This window comes from Raphanus sativus, chromosome 6 (genome assembly GCF_000801105.2).
Source record: "Raphanus sativus cultivar WK10039 chromosome 6, ASM80110v3, whole genome shotgun sequence".
Taxonomy (NCBI): Eukaryota; Viridiplantae; Streptophyta; class Magnoliopsida; order Brassicales; family Brassicaceae; genus Raphanus; species Raphanus sativus.
Window position 1 is genome coordinate 38560339 of NC_079516.1, and position 13957 is coordinate 38574295.

Sequence of the window (13957 nt, forward strand, 5' to 3'; positions counted from 1 at the left end):
TCTTTAAAATTGAAAAACTGTCAAGAGATTTTCGTGTTTTGAGTGGCTAAATCTTTTTATTTTCAAAATATATACTATTAAATATATGAGATCATTATGGAGGTAACTATAATGAATAAATATGTAATTTATTTAGATTTAATGTTTTAGTTGGTATGTATTTATTTATATGCAATGTTTAATTATAATATTTTTAAATTAATTTTGTTTAAAAAAATTCTGTTGGATATTTTTATAGCTATTGTAAAAGATGTACAATTCTAGTTAAGTTTTGTTAAGCATAGAGACTATTATGTAAAATATAAAAGTTTTAAGGTTTATTATAAAGTTTTGTTTTTGGAGAAAACACTTTCAAACCTTATTTTTGAGGTTTTGCCAAACACTAAAATAAAAAGGATTTTGGAGATGCTCTAAAAGATGTATGCTTCTAGAGTTATAGTTAAGTTTTGTTAAATGTAAGGATTATTATATAAATATAAAAGTTTAAGTTTATTATAAAGTTTTGTTTTTAGAGAGAAATACCTTCAAACTCTATTTTGAGGTTTTACCAAACTTTAAAATAAATGTGGTTTTGGAAATGCTCTTAGATATAATATTTTGGAGGATATCAAAAGGTATTGATTTTCATGAAATTTAACAGATTATTTTGGTGAATTAAGGAAGAGCTGCCAACAAAAAGAAAGGAATAGCTACCAGGATTTTATTTAAAATACTCTAAAATTTTATTGAAAATTATCAGATTTATGAAAAAAATAAATAAGAAATTTCATCAAACATAACAAATATTAAAATTCAATACTTAACATATTTCTAATAACAATGTATTTTAAAGTACATTTTAAAAACACAAGTTAAATTATATTGAATTTTGAAACTTCGTAAAAATTCATGTCTTTTTTTTTTTGATCAAACATAAATTTCATTCAAGCAAATAAGGTTCAGTCATCGTTTGCTACAGGTGCAAGGGAAGAAATAGGAACTAAAGCTGCTTTAGCTAAAGAGTCAGCTCGAACGTTTGCTAAATGCGGGATAAAAACAAAAGAGATAGATTCGAGGAAGTGAGCTAGCACATGAATATCATGGAGTACGCCTCTCAGAGCCACATCATGTCATTGAGTCTTCAAGAGCATAGTGAGGTTCTTTGAGTCGGAGTTAACAGTGAGACTGCTAACATGGAGAGAGACAGCCGCAGTGATTGCAACTTTAACCGCCAGAGCTTCAGCCACAAGAGCAGAAGACACAGATCGCCGATGTGAAGAAGAGCATTCTGCAATGGAGTTTCCAGAAAATTCATGTCTAATCGAAAGAAAATTGTCATTTCAATATAAACCATTCTAGGTCTTTGAATGCATCCCATAATGTTTTTTTGGATTTAAGGTATTCCATTAGTTTGAATTTCTATTTCTAGAATAAATAATCTATTTTAAAAGAAACATGTTTGTATTATCGTATGTACTATGTAGACATCGGAGGATAACCAAGTATCCAAAGACCAAAATACCCTAATTGTATACAACAATCCACATGCTTTCTTTACATAACCAGAACCTTCAGGATATAATGCTTGGACAATTTCGATCAACATCATTCTTTTAGGTAAATTAGTCGGTTAGATCTCTACACGCCAGATACTTTGAACTTTCTCAAAAAACAAATAATAAATCAATATATATGTATATATAAGTCGATATAAATAGGAACTAGTAAGTTTCAGTATATATCCCACAGCCCAACCCTTGACCCTTATACTTCCGAACTCTATACTTCCCCTAAGTTATTTCTCAATCTGAATCCCATCCAAACAAAACCAAAAAGAAGAAGAAAACACAGAACAAAATGGAAGTCCCGTTTCTAAACAAGAATTTTTCATCTTCATCTTCATCTTCTTCAAACTTAAATTCATCATCATGGGCTTGGCCTTCTTGTCACCAAAACCCTAGAACCATATCTTTTAGAGCGACTAGTATCGCAAACAACCCTTATGACGTTGACGAGGAAGAGGAAGAAGAAGAGAAGCCACTTTCTACCATCATCTTATCCTCCTCATTCTCGTCCAAATCATTCATGGCTGACGGCATAGAAGAGCTTCCGGAGACCGAGTCCATAGAGAATGTGATCAAAGGTATAAAACCATCAGAAAGACTCATCTTTGAACGAACAGGAAAATCCAAATCTATACTCGAAGAGATGAGGAACCAGGATTCATGCTCTTATCCTTGGAATCAATCCACCTTTTCTACAATTTCAAACGATTCGTGGTGGAGATGGTTGAGGTACACACCCTTCATCACGGCTAGAGAAGCCTCAAAATGTATCATGAAGATGACCAAATAACGTTTGATACGTCGTGACAGACGGGAGGTAAACATGCAATGCACAATTGACGTTTGTGTGAGAATCTATAAGAGTTGCGTCTAGAGAGATTGATACGGACCCAATAGATCTTTTTCGGAGGTTTCATCTCATGCCATATAAACAGTTAGTATATTCGTGAGCCCTTCTTCTTTATTTGCTTCCAGTGCGTGTGACTCATACTGGTACTATATTTTTTAATTTAATCTATTTGTATTTGTCCCTTTGTCAATACTAAAACTGAATTTTCTTTCCGAAAGCAATACAAAACCATCAGTCTGTGACTCTGTGTAATGGCTTAGTACCAACAGGTGAGTACCAATGATCGTTGTCGTTAACGATACCAATGAGTATTTACCCATGGATTTCTCAATATGCTGACAACTATATATGTATATATTAGTATCTATATTATTAAACTAAGTATTCAGAGGCGGACTTAGAATTTTATTTAGTATGGGACACACTGTATAATTTATATATAAATTAAGAGTATGTAAATAAATTTAGTTTAATTATTAGAAAAAAGAATGTGGGGCATGTGCCACACACCATGCTCACCTGGGATGGAAATATTTAATTTATTCTAAATGCATTTGTTAGATCCGTAAATAAGAAAAAGTCTAAATCTGTAAATAAATGGTGTAGAATTTCAAAGTTTATCTAACCATATCGATATTTATATCTTGAATGTTAATCATTTAAATTAAACCGGTATTATGTTATTATCAGTTATAACAGAATTATCTAATCGGTCGAATGTTACTAAATCAGACCGGTTTATTATACTACTTGGATAATATGATTATATATAATATCATACAGAACTTTGTCTTTCAAAACCAACATACATAATAGCAAATATAATATTTGTTATAAAATAATTAGAAAATTTACTGGAGAAGATTGTTTCTAAAACAGTTAGTGTGGTAATTGATGTATCACAAGATGGTGAAGTGTTGTCTATTTTACAAATATTGCGATCATCTGTACGAATATTAACTAATATTTACCAATATATTTAATAGATTTCATCAACATATATATTTCCTACAACCAAACTTAATCATTTGAAATCATAACTTTCCAAATATAATTATATAGAAAACTAACATTTCAATTTAGATTTTATTTTTAATATATCATATCTTCAGATATAAAAAGGGAATATATTTAACGTGCACACCAATTTTCTAAATACATTAAATTAAATATTTGCGTGGGAACGCAGATCAAATAATAGTTAACATTTAATTGTGAGGTTAAACTACGGTTAATCCAAAAATAAGTTGAGTTTTCGTTTCCGTAGTTTACAAAAAAAGTTTATTAATATTAAAATATACATACACTTATATGTATACTGATAAATCTATGGGTAGATATTCGTTTGGTATGTTCTAATAAAGTGTAGTAGTTATATGATAATTAGCGTAGAAAGTGGTGGGATCCATATACTGTCTTTGAAAAAATATTGATAAGCCTCGTAGGAGCGTACCATGCATGCATGTGTAATGTTTTGATGCACATTATTCAAAAAGAAGATCGGAAGATTTTATCTTTGAATCCATCCGTAGTTACTTCCATTTTATTTTGTCTCGTTATAGAGAGGGACAGGGTATTTTTGTTTGTGGATCATATGCAAGGATGACATCGACAAAGACCCCGTATTATCTCTTGTAGTGCTGCTTAGAGATGGGAACTTTATCCGATATTCGAAGCCGTACCCGAGCTGAAATTCGAATCGAAATAATAAAATATCCAAACAGATATTGATTTAGGAGAGATTGGATATCCGAACCCGAAAAGATAATACCCGAACCCGAATGAATATCCGAAGATAACCGAACATATATATACTTATCCTTATATTTCTAGTTTTCATCTTTCGTTTAATTTAAAATATTTTATATTGATGTTACACATACTTTAAAATTATATAATTTACAATATATTGATGTTATACATACTTTAAAATTATATAATATACATATAATTACGGAGAAAATGATTTGATATTCACTTAAAATGAATATCAAGCTTTTTGTTTCATGTATTAACAAAAGTTACATCCAAATTCTAAAAATAATAGCCAAATGAATGTCTATTTATTTTTGAAATTTACCTCCAATAATTCAATTTATTAAAAAAATAAAAAGTCAGTTAATCGAAAACTAAATTTTTAAATAAAAGAACCTTAAAAATGATTTTTTTAAAAAAATTTCTGTCAAAATCTAAATATCCGAACCCGCCCCGAAGTTCAGAAATACCCGAATGGTATTATACTCCTATACCGAAATACTAGAAAATTCGAAATACCTGATCCATATCCGAACGGGTATCCGAACGCCCACCCCTAGTGCTGCTTGTTGTTTTTAGTATCAACATATATATGACCCATCAAAGTTTCTAAGGAACTTTATTAATTTTATGTGTCTCTTCTGCTGAAAATTTTGTAATACAGCTCTCTTTTATATAATAAGGCAGTGGTGTAAGTATAGTTTCATTGTTTTTGAGCAACAATTTTATTTTTGTTTTCTTCGTAAAGAATGTCATTTTGTATTTTTCATTGTAAATGTTCAACAAAATTCCACTTATATATATTAGTATCTTTTAAGTTATTAATTAGATAAATTTATAAAAAAATATAAGAAAATTAATGAAAGGTATGATAGAAACTTGAACACTGCTAACATGTATAAAATATATCAAACGACACTGAGTAATGAGAGGAAATTTGTAGTTATTATTATATGCATGTAAAATCTACTAAATAAAAATCAAATATGGTCATATCAGAAAGTTACATCCTTTCAAACTGCTTTAAAAGATTCGGGATATAGCATTATGTTTGTGGGTGCCAAAGTCTGCCACATGAGGAAATACGTGAAGGTATGCATTATAGGCTATTGTCCTTTTTTTTGAAAAAAAAAAGACTATTGTCCTTTATCTCTCTCTCTCTTTTTGTAAAGTACGTGAATTCATTCGGTAAAACGGCAAAAATATAACAAAAACTTTTGTCCCTTCACAATTTCCCTCCTTTACATTTGTCTTCTCGCGTTACAACTTTAAACTTGATCAGTAATAAAACTAAACTATATTATGTTTGTACTAGACGGCCAAGACTAATCTGTAAGCTAAAACTTTCGTGAACCAGAACAATCCAAATTTCTTGTAGATATGTTCGTATTTAAACAGGGCCATCCAAGCCGATTGCTTTAACTATCAAGGTCCTAGCATTAAAACTGTATCAGATTCTGGAAAGAGATGTGAATTAATTATAATTAATGTTTGGGAAAATTTTCAGCAGAAGCTACTGCTACGGAACTTAAATATTTTTAGCATCGACGTCATATGTTTTGAATCTTTGATAGTTAGTTGGTTTGTTCGACTGTTAGTTGAGTTTTACTTTCTATTTCTTCTCTTTTAGTTCATGTGTGCCATATTTAAAGTCTGAGATACGTACACATGCATGCCTATATGTAAACTTAATTCGTTTCGCATTTTAATTTAAATATTTATATATTTTTTACTATAATATCTTAAGCACTAGTTCCTTTTCTAACACTAAATATCAAAAGGTTCGCCATCCATTTGACCTTTAATAAAACGACTACCAAGCATAGAACATAGCTCGATTACAATTTAGTTATCAACAGATAATTTGATTACTACTCCAGGGGTCTGGAGATAAGTACTGATCATACGTTCAGATTATTTAGTATTGTTACCGAATAAGTGCAACTTCTTTAACGATGCAAACTTTTAGTCTATTTTAACTTTTTAAGAAATATTTATAAATATTAATTACTATCATGTTGGATATTTTCTTCGGGTACAGCTATCAAGTTTCAACTAATTATTTCGGTGCTGTTGTAGAATTAATAAGCGAACACACATTGACGTAGCTTTTGGCTTTTGCAGACACTAAGTCATTGCCTAGTTGCGTTGCATATACCATAAATAATAATTTCGATTTTCTTCTTGTAATTTCATATAACATAGTTTTTTTTGCTTTTAGCAAAAAATAAAAAGATAGTTTTTTGCTCACTTTAGAAATCAAGAGGTTGATTGGTAGTGTTTGTGGGTGATGATAGTTATTGGTGTTTGATAACAGTTATAAAAAATTTACAATTTTGTGCTGCTTCAAACTTTTCAAAATCAATATATTTTTCAGAATCAAAATTGTGTTCTGGATATTTACAATTACATATGTTCTTAAAATTTCTCGCATTCACAACCGTATCTGCCTTTAAATTAGTCAAATCTTAAAAGTATCTTCATCCATCTATTTGATCTAACTACACACCTATTTAAGAAAGCTAGAGTGCTGATCTTTTTTTTTTTTTGACACAAAGCTAGAGTGCTGATCGACAAATATATTTTATGAGAACTTAATCAAAGTGGTCAACGCAACTAGGGGGAATTAGTTCTGTATATTTTATATTATTTAATAGTAATCAAATATTTGAAATTTATTATAAGCGATATTGGATTAAAAAGACTTAAATTAAGAGAAACTTAAATGTAGAGTACTACTTATTTTTGGAAAGCGATATTGCATTTTCATCGACAAGTTAACCTAATATTTTTAGAAAGTAAAATTCACGTACTATTAACGGAAATATAGTTCATGAAGCGGATAAATTATACTCCATCCGTTTTAGTTTAACTGTTGTTATGGAGCAAAATAAATTTTTTCGTTTTAAAAGTAAATATCGTATAAAATTTCAATACAAAATTTATTAACAATAATTTTACGTTTATTTTTCTATTGATTGAAATATTGTTAATTGTATAGATAATAATTGGAAATATGTAAGTTTAAATGTTTTTTTAATCTATATTTGTAGATGTAAAATGATAACTAAAATGAAACGAAAGAGTATTAATGTAATGTTCTAATATTTGATTTTTTTATATTCTAATAAGGACACTTTAGCTAATACGCAAAATCTTAACCGGGATATGACTCAGATAAACTGAATGATCCCAACCAAACAATAAATATCGAAGCCAATAATTTTTTAAAAAATTAAATACCATTACAAAAAGACAACAAACCTTGAAACAAAACAAATAAGCCTCTCTTCAGAAAAAGACGCACCCACCCTTTCGTGCAGCCTCTCCTTTTCTCTTTTCAAAAGCCTTAAATATTCCTTCCCTCTCACTCATTAATCACATTCTGAACCCAACTCCAAAAAGAAAAGAGAAAATCTACACTCTTCTGTAGTTTTATTTTCTCAACAATCAAACAAAATACAAGAAAAAATGGGGAAGAAAGTGAAGCTCCCATTTCTGAACAAGATCACTTCATATTCATCTTCTTCCTCTTCATGGCCATCAGCTTCTTGTCATCAACAAAACCCTAAGAAAATATTTTTCAGAGATTTCTTCACCATTAACAAACCTAAAAATGTCAACAAACCCGAGCCACCTTCACGCAGCCTCTCCTCCTCCTCTACCACCACCAACAACATGGAAAAGCCACGGGAGATAGAGTGTATAGAGAATGTGATTAGAGGACTAAAATCGTCAAAAAGACTTATCTTTGAACGTAGAGGAAGATCAAACTCTATACTAGAAGAAGTTACTAAGAGAGATGAAGAAGAAGATGCCCCTGAGGAAGAAGAAGGCTTCATGCTCTTGTCATTAGAATCAAACGACCCTTACTCGGATTTCAAGAAATCCATGGAAAAGATGGTTGATCTGCACGCGCTTCATCATGATTGGAGAAGGCTCGAGGAGCTTCTTTTCTTGTTATTGAAAGTCAACGTTAAGACAAGCCACAAATACATCTGCGCCGCTTTTGTCGACTTGCTTTTAAACTTAGCAGTAGAATCTTCTAAAGACGTCGCCCAAGAACCTCGTCCTGTCCTCGTCGAGGAATCTCCCTCGTCGCCATTATCATTCTACACGTCGTACTCGTCTTCAGATGAAACCTCGCCGACGTCTCTCCGGGTCTTACCGGAGAATTTGATAGGCGAGAAGAGAAGGGACGTTGTTTGCTGTTTATCGTCGTTGTTTGAGATGGAGGAAAAGATTAAGGACAGTATTGATTAGAGTGATTATGTTTCTTCTTAAATGTTTATATACATTTATGTCATGTTTTAAATTTATAAGACAAAAAAAAAAGACTAGACACAACTCTGGTGACTCCATGTATAATAAGCAGTGGCATTAAAACGGTAAATAGAAGTCGAACCAGTTTATTATTATTTTTAATACTTTGAAAAAGGGCTCGAACCAGTTTATTTTTGCGCGATCAGTAGGATAATGTGATTTCTTTTTGTTTGTCAACCAGAGTAATCTTGTTGACAAAAGTTGCATTTAAAGTTAACAATATACTTCTCAGATATATAGAGGAAGCTCACTTGCTCGACTGATACTTTTTCAGGCATTTTTATAGCATTTTATAAGCTTAATAATGCTTAAACAATTTTGTTCTTCCACGTAAATTTATCTCAATCACCAACCGAACAATGGTTTAGTGGCAAAACCTCTTAGATTACATTATTGAGGAAATTCCTGTTGGAAATGGAATGATCTTCACTCTTAAGGAGTTAATTTAATATGGTATGAACCTTACGCTACTTGATCAAAAAAAAAAAAAAAACCTTACGCTAAAATTATGTACTGACCTTTGATCCGGAACCTCCTCTCATCATTCAAGAAAATACTTGTCTCAATGTCAAAATAATTTTACAATACAAACCTTATCAAAAGTTGCTACGGCTGCACTAGGATGTGGCTGAGCGAAAGTGGGGCAGTGTATTAGCCAAGATGCAGCTGGATCTCGTGCACAGAGGTCCGAAGAAACAGAGAAGACGTGTCCAAGCTTTCAGACCACAACCGTTGACCAATTCAATAAATATCAGCGAATTTGAACAGATTTTCTAGTAAGAACAATCTTTTTTTAACCGACTCGCATTGGCCTGTGGTAATTATCTGAGGGAGCTTTGGCTCCAGTAAGAAAAACCATATGGATTCAATTCACATTGATCACTAGATCAATACTATTAAAACAGAAGATCTTTTTTTGAGGTGATCTTTTATTTTGCTAATATTTACGAGTTAATACCACTGGTTTATTTAAAATCTATGCTTTTATATTTTCCTTTTATATTTATGGATTTGACCCTGGAAACAAATCATCTGCGCATGTAAAAGGAATCCCAATTAATTTTATTTGACTATTCTAATACTTTACCAAGTGTTCTAATACTTTACCAAGGTAAATAATAGTAGACCAACATCAACCATCTACCCGATCGCTTGCTCAAACCATATACGACCCTTTTTTTCTGGGACTACACTCAACCATATACGATTATTCTATTATTTTACTAATTTGAAAATGATTTTGGACATTTACTCCTGTAATATATATATATATATATATATATATTGTAACTTTAAATACATAAAAATCTAGGTAAAATTCAAATATAATAGTCTTGGTTTTCTTTTCAGAAATATTTTTTGGAGAAGTAATTACAAATTAAATATTAACTACGAAAGTGAGAAGAAAAAAAGAACCGAATCTTAATAATAAAATCAAAATCAATCATTTTTCTGTATATTTTCGCTAACCACTAAAACTTGGTAAGTAACATGCCTCAACATCATATTTATTTATTTTTAAAACATAAAAAAGAATATATCCAAAACCTCCGAAATACATAAAATCCGTATAATATGTTTCTCTCTATAGATTTTATATTTAATAATCTTTTCCATAAGTTATCAGTTTAGAATATTCTGAGTATATCAAGAAGAAATATTAGCATCTAATTATGTGATAAGATTTTCTTTACTGGTTTTAACAAGAATCCTAATAAATCGCTTCATTTGTTATTTATCAAGGAAGATTAAGTCAACTAGCTCTACATCTTTATATATAAAGAAGATCCCTACTCTCTCCTAAAGGCCTCCACATCAGATCCAGCGTGGAAATAGGGTCTCTACCGTACCGCCACGTCAGCAGCGCTGCGTTTCATTTAAATGAGTGTTTTGTCGATTCGGGCTTCGTTTGGGCTTGATTTCATGCTTTGTTTTAGCCCAACGTCAAACTATGTGTCAACCCTAATTTTTGGTGACGAACGCCTGTGTGTTCTTCGTTGCTCTTGGAAGGGCGGATACGGTGACGATCGAGTGTCCTAGCCGTTTCTGTAACTGAAAATGTTGTGTTTATTACATCTTTATTTCAGACTCACACTAAGAGTTCTTCAGTTGCGTTGTTCCGTCAACGATTACGGGTATATAGATCTGTATCTCACTTCTAGAAATCGCGATCTCCAGATCTCTCTGCAGGTGTTCGTCCGCTGTCGCGGCGAGGCTGCTGCAATTCTGGGAGGCTAGGAATGTCAACGGAGGACCAACTGACAGACGAGGAGATCGCCGAGTTCAAAGAAGCCTTTAGCCTCTTCGACAAATACTGGTTCAATTATCTTTCTCAATTTATCCGATCCATATAATTTTACATGATAGAACGAAGAATATGTGTCTCTGAGTCCAAAATCGCCTCAGATTCGGCCTATTCCGATATGATGTGTTTGATTTTAGTTTTTTTCTTCAGTGAATGTTGATCGAAGGCTACAAGGTTGATCCACGTGGGGTTGTGGCAACATGCATCAATACGAAGCTTATAGGAGGTATCCCTTCATATCTGTTTTGTTAGTTACGAGTTTCATCCTAACGCTATTTATGGAAACTAACCGACCTTCAATTTGCAGTCCGTATGTTCCTCAATACCAATGTCTGGAACTCATTTCTATTTAGACAAGGAGGCTGAAGCAGGCGAGAGCTACTTTGACAAGTATGTACTAATCGCTCATATTTTATTCCATCATTATAGTTTCTGTTAAATTATATATGTACCATACTCTCACGGGTTACTCTCATCAATGCAGGTGGGTCACAAATGACACTGGAAATACATCAGAAGCTTCATTGTTGAGAGGCTATGCTAAGGTAGAACGACTAACAATACCTGAGCTTAACCAATTTATCATCACAGCCCTTCTAAGCTCTGTTCATGGTTTACAACATTTATAAATGCAGAGAGTATAATTTACCTGATCTGAGAAAGTCACCTCTGTCAAGACAGAAAATGGATGGTGCTACATATCTTGCTCCAAGTAAAATTACAGAGGACTAGAGGAGTGCCTCATCTTTTGTATGCATGTTCTGCAATCGGCCTAATGTCGTTGGTGTTCTCAGGTACACAGCCATTTCAGTTTTTATTCTTATAAAGATATCGATATAACAAGCACACTGTACCCGTCTATTAGGTATCATGTCAAGATGACTGTTGCTAATGACACTGACGAATCAGTTTTTGTAAGTTTTGATGGTGAAATAACAAAGCTCACCAATATCCTGGCTGGCTGCTGATGCTGGTCATCTGCTGATATGCCGCTATCTAACCACACAACATCATTTACCATATTGCGAAAATGTTAATAGTTTCACATTACAACCATTGGTCTAATAGGCGTGAGAGTGAGAGAACCCAGAAGATAACCAGCTCCCACCTTTTATTGTTGACCTTGATGGTAATACTTTCACATTCCAGCTCAAAGCTACCCCTATAATTTCAGTGCTAAGCATCAAACCTTTACCCTTTCACTCATCCTGGATGAACGTGAACGTGCACCAGTTCCTGATTTTGTTGTTGTTGCAAATTTATTACTTTTTATCCTGTCCTTTTATTTTCAAGAGTTGACAGAATTCATGGTTTTAGGACGGCTGCAACGATGGCCTTGAAGATGACATGCCTGGTGTCAGCTCTCACCAGGTTCCGAAACGACTTCGAGTGGTGTCATCAACAAAAACCTCTGGACCCAGCGTTTAATAAGTTGACCAAGAAGCCACACGCAGCTTAGGTGCAAAGTTTGCAGTATCTGGCCACTTTAGTTGCTTTTAAAATAATACTTACGCATAATTGTGGTTTTTAAACTATCAAAGATATTTTTCTGTTCCTCCCAGATGTTTTTAGTTATCATTGCACTGTTTCTGACAAATACTTCTCAAGATACGAAGACACTTTAACATATTAGCATGGAAGAATTTAATGTCTAAGATTTTAGATAAATATTTTGCTTTGGTTTGAAGAACCAATAAGACTGAGTTGTTCAAACAGAGCTTTTCTCGCCCTCTGTACACAAATGAAAAAAGTGCAGAATATACGGTTGAGAATATAAAGCCATATGAGATAAAGTTGTGATTCAGCTGAGACAAGTCTTATTATCTGCAAAGTTGATTACTCCATCCTCAAAATAAGCTATTTAAACGAACGACCATTTCAGGATCTTAGCAAAAGGTCTGGTAGACTTAAACTTAATAGACCCAAAAAGACTAAACTGAAGACCAAACAAATAACTATTTGATAGGTTGTATTAGGCTGAAAAGTTATCCACATATATATATATATATATATATATATATATATATATTTACGACATTATGGAATAATCTACTATTTCCTTTCCCACACGCTATATATAATCATATCAGAAACATAATAACCGACAGTCATGGGAGTACCAAATCAAATTCTCTTTAATTTTTTCTCTAGCTACGAACTTATGCTACACGGTAACATTAAATTTCACTAATAAGGAATTGGCCACGAATTGGCTACAACAAAACATGTCAAAGATTTGTTGATTGCTTGACAAACAAGTTAATATCACACAAACCTAACTAAAAGACAACCAATCCAAAAGCCTTTTTTGGATCAACATCCAAAAGCCTTATTTCACGTAACTAGCTGCCTCTAAACGACTCACACAATTTGTTTTTTAAACAACAAGAAAAAAACAAAATCTTCCAACGGGCCTATGAAATACAGCCAATCACTAAACATACTACATTTTCCAAACTTCATATCCAACCAAACGTACTGGCTGCATTTTTATATCCTATGTTAACAATATTTAACCCTTTATTCTTCAGACTCCGAAACAAAACTGACCAAGCCCGTAACTGCCTATAAGTTAAGGATCTCTCCGTAGAACACATTCTAATGAACTAAATGCAATATATAGTTAAACTCGCTCAAACAGTTCTTTTGAATACTACACATCCAATCACTAACAGACGCCACAAGCAACTTTTTCTCCTAGAACACATAATATACAATCAATTTCTTTTCACGGAGAGTTTATCATTTATAAATGAAGAATAATACAAATATAAAATTGCTGTAAAACAATTCCAAACCTTAGTTCTATTTGAAGTTAAAAGTAGATTAAATGTTTAAAAATAAATTTGTATTATTAGTTATTTACTTTTCCGCCCGCCCGTAGGGCGGGTTTACCCTAGTTTCACTATATAATAACCTAAATCGAAACACATATTTTGTTACGAAACAAAAAAATTTAAACCCATATTTCCAACTGATCGATACCAGACATCCTCTCAAAATGAGTTAGCTACGAAATTGAAATGACTACTACTAGAGGTATTAAGTATGTTAACATCATGAACTCTACGGCAGAAAATATTATTTAACTATGTTTTATTTATTGATTATTATTAACTATGTTTGTGCATTATGTAGGGTGTTAACCTGCAACAAGTCAATAATTTTCATGTATGTAAG

General features: G+C 32.3%; 2 protein-coding genes and 1 long non-coding RNA gene across 3 annotated transcripts; all 3 read left to right on the forward strand.

The window, feature by feature from the left end:
* Positions 1-1736: 1736 nt before the first annotated feature.
* Positions 1737-2612, forward strand: LOC108810857 (transcription repressor OFP18). The gene has a single exon (XM_056988130.1). The coding sequence runs from the start codon at positions 1837-1839 to the stop codon at positions 2332-2334; it is 498 nt and encodes a 165-aa protein (XP_056844110.1). The 5' UTR covers positions 1737-1836; the 3' UTR covers positions 2335-2612.
* Positions 2613-7344: 4732 nt separating this feature from the next.
* On the forward strand, positions 7345-8671 carry LOC108810513 (transcription repressor OFP18). Its single transcript, XM_018582623.2, has one exon. The coding sequence runs from the start codon at positions 7621-7623 to the stop codon at positions 8410-8412; it is 792 nt and encodes a 263-aa protein (XP_018438125.1). The 5' UTR covers positions 7345-7620; the 3' UTR covers positions 8413-8671.
* A 1699-nt stretch (positions 8672-10370) lies between these two features.
* On the forward strand, positions 10371-12332 carry LOC108805792 (uncharacterized). The gene is made up of 7 exons (XR_001942454.2): positions 10371-10789; positions 10928-11003; positions 11085-11167; positions 11262-11322; positions 11413-11571; positions 11643-11906; positions 12095-12332. It is a non-coding gene; the product is annotated as an uncharacterized LOC108805792 (long non-coding RNA).
* The last annotated feature ends 1625 nt before the right edge of the window (positions 12333-13957 follow it).